The sequence below is a fragment of the Strongylocentrotus purpuratus genome, unplaced genomic scaffold, assembly GCF_000002235.5.
Source record: "Strongylocentrotus purpuratus isolate Spur 01 unplaced genomic scaffold, Spur_5.0 spur5_scaffold_12, whole genome shotgun sequence".
Taxonomy (NCBI): Eukaryota; Metazoa; Echinodermata; class Echinoidea; order Camarodonta; family Strongylocentrotidae; genus Strongylocentrotus; species Strongylocentrotus purpuratus.
Window position 1 is genome coordinate 31,970,125 of NW_022145597.1, and position 17,644 is coordinate 31,987,768.

At 37.4% G+C, this 17,644-nt stretch overlaps 1 protein-coding gene across 1 annotated transcript in view; it reads left to right on the forward strand.

The window, feature by feature from the left end:
• The first annotated feature begins 30 nt into the window (after window positions 1–30).
• LOC592454 (cullin-4A) overlaps window positions 31–17,644 on the forward strand; it is a 30,561-nt gene continuing 12,947 nt past the window's right edge. The window contains exons 1-13 of the mRNA XM_030982445.1: window positions 31–506; window positions 2,642–2,861; window positions 3,462–3,531; window positions 4,876–4,949; window positions 7,875–8,037; window positions 8,791–8,880; window positions 9,615–9,765; window positions 10,563–10,681; window positions 11,442–11,634; window positions 12,581–12,685; window positions 14,452–14,562; window positions 14,979–15,064; window positions 15,929–16,036. Of these exons, the coding sequence (XP_030838305.1) occupies window positions 215–506; window positions 2,642–2,861; window positions 3,462–3,531; window positions 4,876–4,949; window positions 7,875–8,037; window positions 8,791–8,880; window positions 9,615–9,765; window positions 10,563–10,681; window positions 11,442–11,634; window positions 12,581–12,685; window positions 14,452–14,562; window positions 14,979–15,064; window positions 15,929–16,036 (1,782 nt within the window). The 5' untranslated portion in view covers window positions 31–214. The remainder of the gene's footprint in view (window positions 507–2,641; window positions 2,862–3,461; window positions 3,532–4,875; window positions 4,950–7,874; window positions 8,038–8,790; window positions 8,881–9,614; window positions 9,766–10,562; window positions 10,682–11,441; window positions 11,635–12,580; window positions 12,686–14,451; window positions 14,563–14,978; window positions 15,065–15,928; window positions 16,037–17,644) is intronic.

Here is a 17,644-nt window from a genome sequence, read left to right on the forward strand (position 1 = left end):
CTCCTACGAAGATTCGTTCGAATGCAGTCTCTTTTGCATGCGCTCGACGTGCGGATGTGATATAAGTCGACATTTGACATGTACTTGTCTTCCCAGAGTTCCGTACGTGTAGCCATATTGCAATACACACTGACAAAACTTCATATTCTGAAAGTGAAAACAAAGAGGGATTCGCTCAACTTTTGTCTCTAAATTGTAATTTCGAAAGTGATGCATGCCTCTCTCAAGCAAAGAAAAGATTGCCTCATGCAAGACCACCCTGGAGGCGAACACGCGAAAGCGTAGAGCGTCTGATAATAATCACCTTCATACGAAGAGAGCCAGGGACGATCTCGGCACCGGCGAACACAGGCAGTCGGAAGCCAAAAATATGGGCGAAGCGACGCCCAAAAGAGCAAACTTTTCTGCGTTAAACCCGTCAAATAACGGGTTCAACAGCAGGTCATCACCTCTTGTAAATAACAAACCAGGGACCTCGAAAAAGCTTGTTATAAAGAATTTCAAAGGTATGTTATCAAATCTAGTTGAAAACAAAAATGGAAAGTTTCCTTTAGATCTAGACCTAGATCTAATTTAATAAAAAAAAATTAAAAAGTCGAACAACATGTCGACATGAAAAAATAAAGATGGCAAGCAGGCCAGGCAAGGAGACAAAGAATGTCTAAGATTAAGTGAAATGACAGTAGAGTAGAAATAGGTGATATTAAGTTGAGAGGAATAGTTTGAATTTAGGGGAGAATGAAAATTTGCGATGGATGTTGATCATGGACATGAACGGATGAATGAGACGGGAAAATGGGACAAGTAGAGAAAGAGAGACTCTGAGTCTGAGTGAAAGAAGGGGGGGGGGGGGTCTGAAATGGATTCTAAAGGCACAGAAACTAGAATCTTTCAGGGGCCCGCTTCTTGAAACCTTCATAATTTTAATAACTTCTTATAGGTCTACCTTGAATACCTTGAAAGCTTCTGGGGTGGCCGTGGGGCCCGTTCCTAGAATAGAAATCGTCGTACTTCTTGACTATTCCATTGAAACGTGTGTTATTTCTATAACACACGTTTCAATAGGACTTGTGACGGTTTCTAGGAACGGGCCCCTGGAAGAAAGCCGTCTCCAGCTGCTAAGCTTCCAGGTCTAACTTCAAGGGGGGGGGGGGATGTCCCAGTTTCCGAGTCTTGCACCATGGTCTTTTTACATCTGTATCTTACTTGCTGGGGCGTATCGGGACTAAATCAGCGTTAGTGAGCTACATGTGCTTGTCCGCTACGTCACTACGTGTTTCACAAAGCCCTTTTTGCCAAGATCAACAACCTGACTAGGTAGTTATGAAATGACCCTTCCAACATTGTCATTTCTCTGTCATAAACTTTTAGTTGATGGGCAGCCTGGGCAGGGCCATCACATGTCATTTATTGGGTAGATTTTATCTGGCAAAAAAGGAAAAGAAATCCTCCAGCTATGAATTAGATCTAGATCTTTCTCACATTATCTTAAACTGGGAGTTATCGTTTTTTATAGACCTACATGAAAATCTTTTAAAAATATGCCATGTTTATATTTAACTTACGACTTTTTCCTCTTAACTAAACGGATTATACAATGTACACGTTTATTTCCACATTGTAAAATCCTCAAAGGGATGGGGAATATGCCAAGGCAGGCAAGCCATAGTTTTTTCTTCTTTTTTTTTCTTTGTTTTCTTTTTTTCCTTTGTTTTCTTTTTTTCCTTCAGGCAAGCCATAGTTAGAAGTAAAGTTAGAAGTGTATTCTCTAGTTTTCAGATCTACATTGATTTTGAGTTAAATTCTAGACCTACATATATCTTCAAATGTGTAAACTGAATAGTTTAAAACATACATGTGTTTAAACTTTTGGAATGTTGAAGTTTTGACATCTTAATATTGTGCTGTAGCCTAAAACATCGGCAAAACTTTCATAACATCGTATTTTTACTAAGAATAATATAAGGGTGTATTTTTATAAACTATTAAATGAAAATATCTGGGGGTCACCCTTCTCAAATAAAAAACTGATTTATCGGTCATGAAATGAAATACTCACAATTGTATTTTAGAAGTAATTCTATGGTTTAATCTACATCCACAAATTTTGCAGTGTATCGCATCACTTATTCCTGCATAGTACAACTTTCACTCTTTTTTATTCGTTACTCATTTAAATAATTGCAGTTTTCCAAAAAATTACTTTAAAAAAAAATCTGTTGGAATTGCTAAGGCTTAGTCTTGGCTGCTCTTCTCCCTGATAGTCTTGAGTTCACCAAATATTACAAACTCAATAATTGTATTCAAATTATTTTGAGATCAGTATTAAACAAGAAATGGGAATTGTCCTCCGAATGTGAAATTTGTCAGCAGCCAACAGGAGTTGAGAAAAATCTTTCAAGAACACAAATCATCTCATTGATGTATATTTAAGGAATACAGATTTGCTGTAACACCAACCCCCCCCCCCCCCCTTCCAGGGCAATCAATTTGAAAATACTATTGATTAAAATCAGCATCAGCAGAATAGCTAAATACATGTATGGCACTGATACAGGGTAACCCCTCCCAGAAAAAAAAGTTTAAAAATGAAAAAAAAAGACATCCAAATAACTCCTTATTTGCTATTCATTTTGAACAGTCAAGCCTGTCCTCCCAGCCAACTACCAACAGCAGACATGGGACAGACTGAAGGAGGCCGTCCAAGCCATCCACAAGAGCAGGCCCATCAAGTACAGTCTAGAGGAGCTGTATCAGGCGGTCGAAAACATGTGCTCGCACAAGATGTCTGCCTCCCTGTATGACCAGCTCAAAGAAGTCTGTGAACAGCATGTGGCTTCACAGACTGGACAGTTTACTAGATATCCTTTATTATTACATAACCGTTGTACAAGCAATATCTGCTTGGAGAGAAAGTCGCATGAGAGAAATCTACTTCTTGTACCTCAGATGTAAATGTCCACAGATGAAAACAGTTATGATCTTTTACGGACTAGATGGTAGCTTATTTTCACTATACTTATTTAAACAATAAATTGCAGGACCTGATGTTTATAAAATATTGATGAAAATTTGCATTTTCAGCAATACCAAAGTATTTTCTTTCAGTGTGATTAAAAATGAAAATGTAGATTAAAAGTGAAAAGTAAAGTAATTGTAGAAAATTATCATATGTACCAGTAATGATTACAATTTTGTATTTTAAAAACTTCTTGACGTCTTTCTTGAATCAGTCCATCTTTGGTGGAGGGAGAAAGGTGTACTTTTATGAAAGGAAGTCAAAGTTAAAGAGATGAGAAGTAAAGGTTTGGGAATCTGCTTTCTTTTGGATCATGGGGGACCAATGGTCACCAATTAGGCATTGTTTGCTATATAGAGGCCGCAAGTAGCTATAAGTAGTGCAGTGGGACTTTAGGTGATTTGAGAGAATTGTAGAATTTATAGCCTTGACTTCTTAGCACTGAAATGACAGACAGTCTGACGTACTTGAAGCAACTTAACACCTGCTGGCAAGATCACTGTAGGCAGATGGTAAGTTATTTCTTTTATTTACAAGGGAGGTGTTTCACAAAGATCCCAAGTCGAACTTAACTGTAAGTTGGACTTGAATATTATGGAGAGCCATTTGTAGCCTTTAAAGGTAAAGACCAGTATTGGAAACGCCCCAATTTCAAAAAATGAAATGGAAGCTCTCATTACCAATCATGTGAAAGAATATGTTTTGACTAATACATGATGATAAAAAATTTGCCGGGAAACCGCCTACTAATTCATATATTTGGTAAATTTGTTTCTCTCATGGTCTGTGAGAGATATAGGGTAGTCCCATATACATCTTTCTGTGTATAGTGCTTGTAACTTTACGAAGAATGGGCCAAATTTCTTATCATTTTGATGATTCCAGAACCTTGCAGATGCTAGATGCTAGATGATCAACCTTTTCTGATCGATTCCACAACGTTTCTTTCACAATGCAATCGCATGACCATAACTGGTCTTTACCTTTAAATGAAATATATTCAAAAGCAAAAATTCAAATATTTTAGACTTATCAGAAATTCCACATCAAGAACATGAAATCTCCTTGATAATATACAATATGAATGATTTGAATCAACATTTTATGCCTTTTAAAATAACTTTTACAAAATATTTTCAATGATGGAAACGACTTTCCATAATTGTTTAGTCGAACTGAGAGATAAGTTCAACTTAAGATCTTTGTGAAACATCCCCAAGGTTTGTTCCAATATTTTATACAAATACTTCTTTGTTGTGTTTTAAAAACATTTGAGAAAGAAGGTTGAAAATGAGATATTTCACAGGAGCACACTTATGAAGACGGTGAAAACATTTACACAAGAGTTGACATATTATATATACAAGTAACTTGGCAATATCCCAGGGAAAACCTGAATAAATTTTAAAATGGATGATACAACCTACAGTTAACGATTAAATTATTCATACCCAACTATTCATACCCTTTCGGCTTTGTGAATTTGATTTTTGTTTTTGTTTTTTCTGTAACTCAAGAATGAAAGGTTGTCTGGTTTGTTTAGGGCCTTTGTTAAATACCTTTAGATGTAAGCTTTAATAATTCACATTCTCAAGAAACATAGATTAGGACAAATTAATATTTCTTATACTTGAACAATTATAAAACTTTATAAGGGTATGACAAATTTAGTCATTAATTGTATATGATCATAAGATTTTCCAGCCAATGTCTTTACATCATTGAAAGTTGTGCTATAGATTCAGAAATATATTTTGTTCAAGTTCATGCATAAAATTTCCTGTTTCCAAGTTAATTGAGCCTTCCATGTATTTTTATTTAATTTTTGCGTTATCTCATTTTGATTTTGTTTGCAGATCATGATCAGGAGTATATTTCTGTTTCTGGATAGGACCTATGTACTACAGAATTCACTAGTATCTTCTCTATGGTAAGTTCATGTTTTGTTTTTATGCCTCCGCCACCGAAGGTGGTGCCGGAGGCATCATGTTTTCGGGTTGTCCGTCCGTACGTCCGTCCGTCCGTCCGTCCGTACGTCCGTCCGTCCGTCCGTACGTCCGTCCGTACGTCCGTCCCGTTTGACCGTTATCACAATATCTCAAGAACCATTTAAGATTTAAACTTAAGACTCGGGAATAGTATTTATCACCATAGGAAGACGATCTGATTAGATTTTGGAGTACGTAGGTCAAAGGTCACAGGTCACAGAGGTCAACTTATGAAATTCCTTGTATTGAGTTTGTTAGCGCGATATCTCAAGAACCATTTGAGATTTAAACTTCAAACTTAAGGATAGTATGTATCAACATAGGAAGACGATCTGATTAGATTTTGGAGCACGTATGTCAAAGGTCAAGGGTCACAGAGGTCAACTTATGAAATTCCATACATTGAGATTGTTATCATGATATCTCAAGAACCACTGGAGATTTAAACTTCAAACTTAGTGATAGTGTGTATCACTATAGGAAAACAATCTGATTAGATTTTGGAGCACGTATGTCAAAGGTCAAGGGTCACAGAGGTCAACTTATGAAATTCCATACATTGAGATTGTTATCATGATATCTCAAGAACCACTGGAGATTTAAACTTCAAACTTAGTGATAGTGTGTATCACTATAGGAAAACAATCTGATTAGATTTTGGAGCACGTAGGTCAAAGGTCAAGGGTCACAGAGGTCAACTTATGAAATTCCATACATTGAGATTGTTATCATGATATCTCAAGAACCACTGGAGATGTAAAAACTTCAAACTTAACGATAGTGTGTATCACCATAGGAAGACAATCTGATTAGATTTTGGAGCACGTAGGTCAAAGGTCAAAGGCCACAGCGCACATTATGAATGCAAAAACAGCTTGTGATCGCGTTATCTCAAGAACCGATTGATGGATTCATGCCAAAATTAGGTCATGTTTGTTACTTGCAGAGCCAATGAACTGAGTAGATTCTTGGTTCATAAGGTCAAAGGTCAAAGGTCATGGGCCCATTATGTATGCAAAAATAGCTTGTGAACGCATTCTCATTAGAACTGACAGATGGATTACTATTTAACTCAGAACATCTTGCAGAGCCAATGAACTGAGTAGATTTTATGGTCATGAGGTCAAAGATCAAAGGGTCATATATGTATATGAGAAATTGCTTGTAATCACAATATTCTGAGAACCTGTCAATGGATTACCATTGAATGTGAATTCAATTTTTTTTTTCTGTTTTGGTTTGTAAAATTGCTCTATAACGGAGGCATCATTTTCGACTGCGCGCAGTCGAATTCCATCTAGTTATTGCCTGTATTTTAGCAAGTCAGTATCCTTTTCTGGAAGTGTTTGGGTGGTTGAAATAACGTTAACAGATTTACAGACCAGGGACCCGTTTTACAAATGACAAAAATCAGTAACAAGTCTGCTGATAACCAATCAGAAACAAGGATTTCACTAGCTTATAACAAAAACTGTCATTTGTCACTGATGACAGTTTTGTGAAATGGGGCCCAGGGGTTGTATTCTAAGCATGATTTTATCTTATTTTTCATAAAATTATCAGTATTCTGAGACCACTTTTTATCTCAGATTGTATCTCTTCTCACATGCCTACCGATACTACATTTAGGACTATACTCATGATAATGCATGTCTTAAAGCTATCCTCCATCTTATTTTACGTGAGAGATAAAATAAAATTTAAAATGGGGTAAGGGCTATTTTATCTCTCCGACGCAGTATGAAGTATGCAGCTAGTTCTGTAATCGTAAAAGAAAACGGTAAGAATACATTTCTCAAGCAACTTTCTCACAGGGTTATTGAGATATATTTCCAAGATTTTTTTCTGACTAATATCATACTTGAAATGATGCTTTTAACAGTGTTCAAAAGCCTGAAACTTACTTAGTCATTGTATAAGTTATTGCATCACAAATTGGCGTGTCTTAGCGAGACAAAATGATTCTCAGAATACCGATTAAAAATATTTCAAGGGTATGTTATCTCACTGAGGGTTTTTGGAGGGTTTTTGGAGGGTTTTTGGCAAGTTCCGGGGAGATTTTTATATTCTTAGCAGAGATATGTTTAGTCCAACTTCTGACAGAAACTGGCTGAAATCAAAGGATTACACAATGTTTATCTTGTCTTAATGTATTTTGAAAAAAGATGTGAATCTAGACTAATGATTCGCATGGAATTCATTTCAGATCTTAAAGCTACAGTCCCATATACGTCCCGGACCGTCCCGGACCATCCCGGACCCCATCCGGGGTGATCCGGGATTCGGTCCGTGTTGACACCGTGTTGGCACCGGGGTGGTCCTGGATGGTCCTGGATGGTCCTGGGCGGTCCGGGAATCGACCCCGGATGTTTTTGACGGTCAAAAACTGCCGGGGTGGTCCGGGACGGTCCGGGACAATAGTTTGATCCGGGGTGATCCGTGTAGCCACCGTGCTGGGTCCGGGGTCATCCGTAGTGGCGCCGGGGCGGTCCGTGTTGATCCGTGGCAGTCCGGGAGTGAGTTATTGACCGCCCAGGACCATCCAGGACCATCCAGGACCATCCAGGACCATCCAGGACCACCCCGGTGCCAACACGGTGTCAACACGGACCGAATCCTGGATCACCCCGGATGGGGTCCGGGATGGTCCGGGACGGTCCGGGACGTATATGGGACTGTAGCTTTTAAAGCATCACACTTTTTTGAACAAAACATCCCGGACCATCCCGGATCACCCCAGACCATGGTCCGGGATGGTCCGGAGTGGTCCGTGCTCGTCCGTGCTGGTCCGGCTTTATATGGGACTGGGGCTTAACCAATTCATTTTTTCATCAAACTGACTTCTGCATTCATTGTTTACTTTGCAGGGACATGGGACTAGATCTCTTTCGCTCTCACATCATTAGCAACAGGACTGTACAGAATCGGACCGTAGAGGGCCTCTTGATGCTAATAGAGAGCGAGAGGACGGGGGATGTCGTCGACCATAGTCTTCTCAAAAGTCTTCTTCGAATGCTCTCAGATCTACAGGTAATCTAGTAGTAGTAGTGGTAGTGGTAGTGGTTGTAGTGGTGGTAGTGGTATTGGTGGTAGTGGTAGTGGTGATTATGGTGGTAGTGGTAGTTGCAGTGATGATTATGGTAGTGCTGGTGGTAATTGCGTGGTAGAGTGGCAGTGGTAGACCACCTGTTCAATCACAAGGCTTATATGCTGCAAGATCCACTGACATGAGTCTGTCAGTCTTCTGTTTGGAAATTTATTTATATTTTGAGTATTGCACAGGTATTCAAATGATTTTTTTGATCAGTACAATTTGAATGTTGGTCCTGAATTCCTGAGATGATTGTAAAGAAATGAGAACATTTTTCAGAAAATGAGTGAAAAGAAAATGCATTGCTTAGAGAGTTCTATAGATGCAGTGCTTGTTCCTCGAGGTCGAAATTAACTATAAGTTGGACTTAAATATTATGGAGAGCCATTTGTAGCCTTATTTTGAAATGTATTCAAAGGCAAAAATTCAAGTATTTTATACTTTTCATAAATTCCACATCAAGAACATGAAATCTGTCATGATAGTAGAAAATATGAATGATTTGAATCAACATTTTATGCCTTTTGAAATAAATTTTACAAAATATTTTCAAGGTTGCTAATGGCTTTCCATAATTGTTTGGTCCAACTGAGAGATAAGTTCAACTTAGGATCTTTGTGAAACACCCTCCCCCCCCCCCCCCCCCCCCGGAGTTTTATTACATTTGTGAGTTTGTATGTTTAATGTTTCAGATCTACGAAGAGGCATTTGAGAAGAGGTTCTTGGAGGCTACACAGATGCTTTATGGTGCAGAGGGACAGAGGCTTGTTCATGAAAGAGAGGTAAGAACCAGCAGAGGCTGAGGACAATCTCCCCCTTTAAAGATAAAGTTAAGTTCTGGTCATGCGCTTGCATTGTGAAAGAAACAGTGTGGAATCGATCAGAAAAGGTTGATCATCTAGCATATAAGTATATAGTATGTTATACTGCTGATACAAATCTAAACAAATAGTTGTAGAACATCTTCACAAATTGAATACATGTGTTATTTAGTTAACCTAAGTAAGAATAGATTCATTTATTTGGAATTCATTACAAATTATAGACTTTTAAAACTACAGTTTTGCCCTTATAATATTACCCAAGCAATACATGAAGCAAATCTTATTGTTTGCAAAGATCTCTGGGATTTACTGTAACAATGTCACAGAAAGCCAAGAAATTCTAGCAATTTCCTTTCAGGATGACTCAAGTCTTCCGTGCATTACAGGAAACAGCCTTGTTTCATTATTTGAACCTTTTTTTTCTTCTGAGCAGGGTTGTTAAAGGTTATAGGATTTTTTCATTTGCTCACCACCCTTAAAAATATTACCCCATTCTCAAACCACCCCCCCCCCCCAAGAATAAATAAATAAATAAATAAATAAAAATAAATAAAAATAGAGTAGAAATAAAATAAAAAGAGAGTGAAAAAAAGAAAGGAAGACCAAAAAAAAGGAGGAGATAGAACAAGGAAGAAAACAAATACCAACTAATCAACCACTGACATCATTATTTTATTGTTGTTCACATACAGGTACCCGAGTACCTTACTCACGTCGACAAACGTCTAGAGGAGGAATCGCAGAGAATTCTACATTACTTAGACCACACTACCCGAAAACCTCTAATCGCCTGCGTAGAGAAACAACTGCTGGAAGACCACATTGGAACTATTCTGCAGAAAGGTAAGACTTCATTTGATCCCCTCTCAGACATAGCATGGTAAATCACTTTTCAAAAATTGTAATAGACACCTATTTGGTGTGAATGAATTACTAGAAGCAATGTTGTAAGTCTTGCGGAAGAAGTGCAAACAATCCTACACTACCTAAACCACACTTACCGGAAATCTTGAATGGCCTGCTTAGAGAAACAACTGCTAGAAGACCACATTGGAACTATCCTTTAGAAAGGTTCAAGTTTACTTAAGCCTCATTGAGACCTGATGATGTAGTAAACCACTTTTTAGAAAAATTAGACAGTCAATTTTTAAATTTTAAATGAATCACAAATAGAAATATAGCGGGTTGGGATGTAGGGGGTGGGGGTGGGGTAAAAATACAAAGCTCCACTCAATAAACTTCCCTGTATCCTGTCTGATCCAATTACCATTAGGCACAGGAATGTGAAGCATACAGGTATCAGTTTCATGCTTGTGTCGTTGTATTTTGCAGCAGCATTAAGTTCAAACTGTTTCAAAATGCCTATCGTCTGAATGAGTCTTTATAGATAAATAAACTGTAGTCAAATATACATTGAAAGACCCACACCCATTTACTCCCCCCCCCCCCCCCCCCTTTACCCTTTTTTGTTGTTGTTGAAAGAACCATTGGTCATTTCAATAATTTCCACATTTGGATGAAGTAGATTAATAAATGAGATGTCCATACATTGCATTAATCACCATATTTCACAATCTGGAATATTAAAAAAAAGAGCATGTGGATTAGATCTGATTTGGTCTTGGTGATTGTTTTTTCAGGTTTGGACAGGCTACTAGAGGCCAATCGGGTGGATGACCTTACGCTACTCTACAGACTGCTGCAGAGAACAAAGAACGGCCTCCATGATTTATGTCAGTACTTCAGTGCTTTTATCAAGGTAAGCCCACCCATTGCAATGATATGATACTCTGTAGGCATCTTCAAGCAAAGCGTTAGATGAGTCCAAAAACGAAATTTCAAAGACCTTTTTCTCAACGTTTTTTACAACACCATACATGCCAACTGTTCAGATTAAAGAGGAACATTCCTCTTTTTGGGAGAAGATAATTATCATTTTAATGCAGGCCTTCCTCTTCCTGTACAAATTTGTCTGTAGTATTGAATAGGAGAGTTAGGATTGTTCCTCTTTTTTTTGAAAATAGCATAATTTGTACAGATTTCTGATTTTCAAATGTTGGCATGTATGCAACACTACAGTCTATTGGGAAAAATGAATATGGTAAAACCAGTTACTTAAAGAATTTTACTTTTTTGAGGCACTTCACGATCGTTTTGAAATGCAATTTTTTTTAGGGCTTCAATATTACACCCCATCACAGACACTGATAACATGTATGGCCATGCATCTCAGATTTGTGAAACTGGAAACATTGTTAACCGATGCCTTTGATTCTCCACACAAAAAAAAGAAGATTTAATCAAAGTTTACTTTTTGTGAAATCAAAACCTCGTGACACAAAATTGTTCCTATTTACGGCATAATGAACCATTCAGAATAACTTCCACTGATACCACTTCACAAGGGGTCAACGCACTTCTTATCCTCTGCAAGTGATACTGTGGTATCAAGTATGTGCATCTTGTTAAAGTTGTTCCTCTTGTTTTCTATTCCCTCCTCCAACCTTCGGTTATTACAGAAAACAGGCACTACTATAGTTATAGACTCAGAGAAGGACAAAACTATGGTCCAGGAACTCCTAGACTTCAAGGAGAAGCTGGACAACATCCTCCAGACCTGCTTCGCCAAGAATGAGAAGTTCTCTGTCTCTCTGAAAGATTCTTTTGAGAATTTCATCAACAAAAGGCTCAACAAACCAGCAGAACTTGTTGGTAAGTATCCTCACACCAACTGATGGTTAGAGGTTGTAAATTTCTTGATTTGATTGATTTGATTTGATTTATTGGTTTCTGCATCTTTTCTCTTTTTTTCATCATACATTTTCATGAACATAATATGGTTTGATACAATATTTTAAGTGTATATAATTTTATACAGATAATAAACGAAATTAAACAAAAATATAGAGTGCATTATTAACATACATTAGATGCAGGAGGGCTACAGAAATAAGCAAAGTAGCTTGACGTGCCCGCAGCCCTCAACTTGGATACAACAATAAATCAAGAAACAAAATATCCATCAAAACCTATCTGTAAAAAAATGTTCATCTACAAGATGCTTTTGAAGAACCTTATCAATGAAAGGCTCAACAAACTAGCAGAGCTTGTTGTTATCTATCCTCACACTGACCAATGATTTGAGTTGATACAATTTTTGGGCTTTGGCAAAATATCCACCCAGATATCCATCTAGATTCTAAATATTATGAATGAGAAGTAGCAAGTGTCAGTGCATCACCTGCCTTTGTGCCTGCTTTTTGTTGCATGCATGTTGCCTAGGATCGCTGCTTTCCACCCATCAACAAAACTCTTGTACAGGACATTTTTATTTACATCTGCTCTTTTTTAGAGATTCAGGGGGGGGGGGGCACAATGCCATCAGCCCCAATTAATCTTTCCACTGATGTACTATGACCTTCTTTTCCCCCCTTTGAGGCAGGAGAATCATAAACTTAAACTGTTATATTATCAATCAATAAATAAATGAATGCTGTTGTCTCTGATTGCCCCGGAATCCAATAAAACCAAACACTACCTGAAAAAAAGGGTAAGAAAGAGAGGACAAAGGACTGAAAAAAGGGACTGAACTGAATGTGCTGTTTGCCGACTGTTTTACTATAGCCTTATCTCCTTTCTTTTCATTTCACCCATATAGCAAAGTATGTTGACAACAAGTTGAGAGCTGGTAACAAGGAAGCTACGGAGGAAGAGCTTGAGAGACTCCTGGACAAGATCATGGTTCTATTCAGGTTCATCCACGGTGAGTCAGCAAGAATCTTCATAAAACCCTACTTATAGCTACTTGCGCCCTCTATATAGCAAACAATGCCTAATCGGTGCCTGTTGGTCCCCCATGATCCCCTTTATCGTATGTTAATTGAGAGCTGATTTGATGAGATAACCACCTGTCAGTGACCACAGCAGGGAGGTTATCCCTCCTAGCCAAACTAGTGCAAAGGGGCTTTAACCTGTTGACTTTGGAATCCTCACACTCTCATAGACTTAAACACATGTACAACTTGATTCCTCTAGTCAATAGGATAACATCCCTATGGACTGATTACCACCTGTCAGTGTCCTTGCAGGGAGGTCTAATCCCCCTGGTCAAACTAGTACAGACGGGCTTTAAAGCCAATATTGAGTACTCACAGTGAAGTTTCATTTTAAGAACATGCATTTTAAAAAATCCTTGAGAATTGTTACCATGTTATAATCTTTGTTGTGGTATAGATAAGGCCAGCCATATGTAAACAAAATGTTGAAAAATTGGCAAAAACCATTAACCCCAAATACTATGGACATGGATGTGAAATCATGGAACAATGCTTCAGACAAACAGTGTGCATTGCCTGGTCATAGTCCAGACGCATCAAGGAATGCTTTGTTTATTTTGCTTTATTTCTTGGTAGCTGCACAGTTTATTTCAGATATATTTTTCAAGGGCTATTTATTTATATGTATATGTATATTAGATATGTGGACAGGGTGATAATTGTTTTTGGTTCTAATTTAGTTTTAAATGTTATTGGAGCTCAATATTATTTTGATACCTTTCTAGTGGTCAAGACTTGCTGCTTGAATATCAGTGGCAGTAAGTTGGAAAACAGAAAGGAAATTAAACAAAGCAGAGATCAGGTGTTAAGTGTAGGTTTATTTAATGAACCATCAGTTCCTGATCTTCTTGCAAACACTCACACATGTTTCATTGTTGATTGATACGGTACTAGTGATTCTTTCATGATTTGTAAATGAGAGCAGCTTTCACGACAATAACATATCTTGAATTGCAAAAATTAAGTGCTGCGTCCTTTATGAGTAAATTATTCCACTGCATGAAGATTTAATGAATATTAACCACTCTAATCATGAAATTCATGAACATGTTTTGCACATGCACTGGTTTTACAGTAATTCCATTGACCAAGTTTTGTTTCATATAAAAGGTAATGGCTACAATCTATCGTGGGATCTGGGCCCTGTTTCATAAAACTTGTTATCAATAACAAATGTAAAATTTCCTTGACAAATTTTCCCTCGGCCAATCAAATGTCACGGTTACAGTAGCTTATAACAGTTGTTACAGCTTGTTATTGATAACTATTTTTTATGAAACAGGGCCCAGGGATTGATTCTAGGGGGTGTTTCACAAAGATCCTAAGTTGAACTTATCTCTAAGTTTGACTTAACAATTATGGAAAGCCGTTAGCATCTTTGAAAACATTTTGTAAAAGTTATTTAAAAGGCATAAAATGTTGATTCAAATCATTCATACTTTCTATTATCAAGGAGATTTCATGTTCTTGATGTTGGATATATGAAAAGTCTAAAACATTCGAATTTTTGCTTTTGAATATATTTTATTTTAAGGCTACAAATGGCTCTCCATAAATGTTAAGTCCAACTTAGAGTGAAGTTCAACTTAGGATCTTTGTGAAACACCCCTCTGGTCATGAAGTGCATGCTTAGAGAATTTCCAGTCGTGAACATGATCATAACTTGTTTAAATGGTTGTTCTGTATGTAACAGGGAAGGATGTATTTGAAGCATTCTACAAGAAGGACTTGGCTAAGAGACTACTAGTTGGCAAGAGTGCTTCAGTGGATGCAGAGAAGTCCATGCTCTCCAAGCTCAAGCAAGGTAATCAAGCTTTCCCTTTTAAACAAAAGAAAAGGTGCAGTGGCAAAATAGGATACCACAATAATGCATCTTTCATTTCTCTATTGTATATCAGAAAGATAAGTACATACGCCAAGGGGCTACGAAACGAATACGAAAGTTAATGTTGCTTGCTTAGTATTGTGAGCATCAGTAAAATGGCGACTGGCTGGAATGCTCCCCAGGGAGTGGAGAATGTGCATACATTGTTTGCAGGCAAGCCTGAATCCGATGACCATGGTAGTAATATATCTGTAAAGCACTTTGAGACATCATCAATGTATTTAGCGCTAGAAAAACACTGAATATAATTATTATTATTGGAATGGCTATCGCTTGTCATATTATTTTTTGTTATTATTCTGTACTAAACTTTTATATTAATTTGTTTTCTTCAGAATGTGGTGGTGCCTTCACATCCAAGCTAGAAGGAATGTTCAAAGACATGGAACTCTCCAAAGACATCATGTTCGCATTCAAACAGGTATGTCTCATTCTCAGTCTGTCTGTCTGTCTGTCTCTATCCGTCTCTTTGTCTCTCTCATTTCAAACACATGGAGCTATCCAAACACATCATGGTAGCTTTCAAACAGGTCGGTCTTTACAAAAATGAAAAAGCAGTTTCACCGACTTGATAGGACATTTTATCACATTATATGTGTTATGGTATTTATTTATTTATTTATTTATTTGAATGAATATGTTTGTACAGGATAACATGATCAGTTGTAAAAAGTCCTGCACTGCATTTCGTCCCTGGTATTTAAGAACATGACAATCATTCAAAAAGTAAACAAGAGAGTGGCCTTATATGTTACTGAACTCAAATAAAGATGATTTCACTTTGGCGTAAGCCATGCATTGTATTTGGTATCACACTCAGATTTCATAAATTATTTGATAAATTAAGCAGGATTATATTTGCTAGTTATTCACATCTTAGTGTAAAAGATGGGTATACTTTAAAGCCCGTCCGTACAAGTTTAGCCAGGGGGATTAGACCTCCCCGCAAGGTCACTGACAGGTGGTTGTCTCATCAAATCAGCTCTCAATTAACATAAGAAAAAGAGGCTCACGGGGGACCAACAGGCACTGATTAGGTATTGTTTGCTATATAGAGGGCGCAAGTAGCTATAAGTAGTGGAGTGGGGCTTTAACATCTTTCATGCATGGCTCAGTAAACTGCCATGAAAACGTTTAGTTTGATCCCATCCATGCATTATTTACGCCCAACATAGTTCTTATTTTGCAACCATATTACTTTTTAGGCAGCTTACCTCTTATGTGTGAATGTGGCATTTGATTATGAAATTGACATGTTCATCTTTGCCTGTTCTGTCCCTTGCAGCATATGCAACATCAGTGTCATGCAACTGTAATGGATCTCAGTGTGAACATTCTAACCATGGGATACTGGCCAACGTATAAACCACTAGAGATACATCTACCATCAGAGGTAAGCAAGTGCTTTTATCACAGTTTTTTTCTATGTCACAGTTAATTGAATTCACGTATCTGTATACATTTTATTTGTTTTGATGTAAACATTATTCATTTTTGCTAGCAATATTTATATCTTGTATTTTGTTTAAATTTTTTTTTTTCTCATTTTTTTGTTCAACTGCTTTGATGTTTTGATGTAAACATTTATTCATTTTTATATATTTTTTCTCACTTGCTATGTTTTCTTTATATATGTTTTTTAATGTGTTTTATATGATTGTATGTTTGATGTAAACTTGCATTTTTAATCTTTGGACTTTTTGACAAGTCTTGAATAAAACCTCATTTGAATTGAATTGAATTGCTGTACAGACAAACCTGTATAGAAAGTCCAACCTAAGAAGACACAAATGGCAGTCTTTGTAGGCAGATGGTCGTTATACACAGGAGGTGTAATGGCTCAGTGGTCTCATAACTGGGAGGTCCTGGGTTCAAAACCAAGTCGGTGCGCTAGTGCCCTTTGGTTAAGGCATTAATCCTCTTTCCTTCAGTTGCTTGCCTACAAGCATACACATTTTTATGCCTTCGTTACAAAGAAGCTGGAGGCATTATGTTTTTGGGTTGTCCGTCCGTCCTTACGTCTCGTTCTCGTGATCGCATTATATCAGGAACCAAACTTGGGTCATGTATGTATCTTGCAGAGCCAAGGAAGTGATTAGATTTTGGGGTCACGAGGTCAAATGTCAAAAGTCACAGGGCTCATTATGTATGCAAAAAAAGCTCGTGATCACATTATCTCAAAAACCCATTGATGGATTCCCTCCAAACTTGGGTTATGTATGTATCTTGCAGAGCCATTAAACTGATTAGATTTTGGGGTCACAAGGTCAAATGTTGAAGGATATGGCAGAGCTGCCAAGTAGTACAGATTGGCTGTATTCTGTACAGAAATCAACTTAAAATACGGACGTACGTTTTTTCATGTTAAATAAGGAAGATTTTTTTTTTTTAATTTTTTTTTTTTGCTGGCTCTGTCGGCAGCAAGCCAGGTTCGTGTTAAAAAAAAAAAAAACGTGGGAAGGACTTTCAGTTAACCTCGAGGTGCAGTTGAATGTGTAAGATCATTAATGTAAAATAAAAAAAACAGTAAAGGACCTAGGATATAACCTTTTGGTACGCCATGTGTAATAGAAGAAAAATTTGAGGAATTATTATTTTAAACTTCATTGAGATCTATCAGAAAGATTACTTTCAAACCAAGATGACAGACAAATTTGAGTGTTCTAGTTTCCGAGTGGTGAGTCAACACACCGATTACTGAGCTTGAAGACATTGCCAGGCATAGCGCCAAGTGGAGGGGCATAAATGGAAACTTTTTTTTTAACCTGTGTATAATACGCACCCCCGACTTTGAATTTTTTCGGCGGCAAAAAAAGTGCGTCTTATACACAGAGATTAACGGTACATGTGGGACGAAAATGTAATAAGTGATCGAACATGGCCAATATGCATGCATATTTTTTCCACGCGGAAAAAATACTGATTCTTTGGTCAAAATACTGATTTTGAGGGGATAAGAAAACTAAAAATGCAAAATACAACTTAGCAGCTCTGATATGGG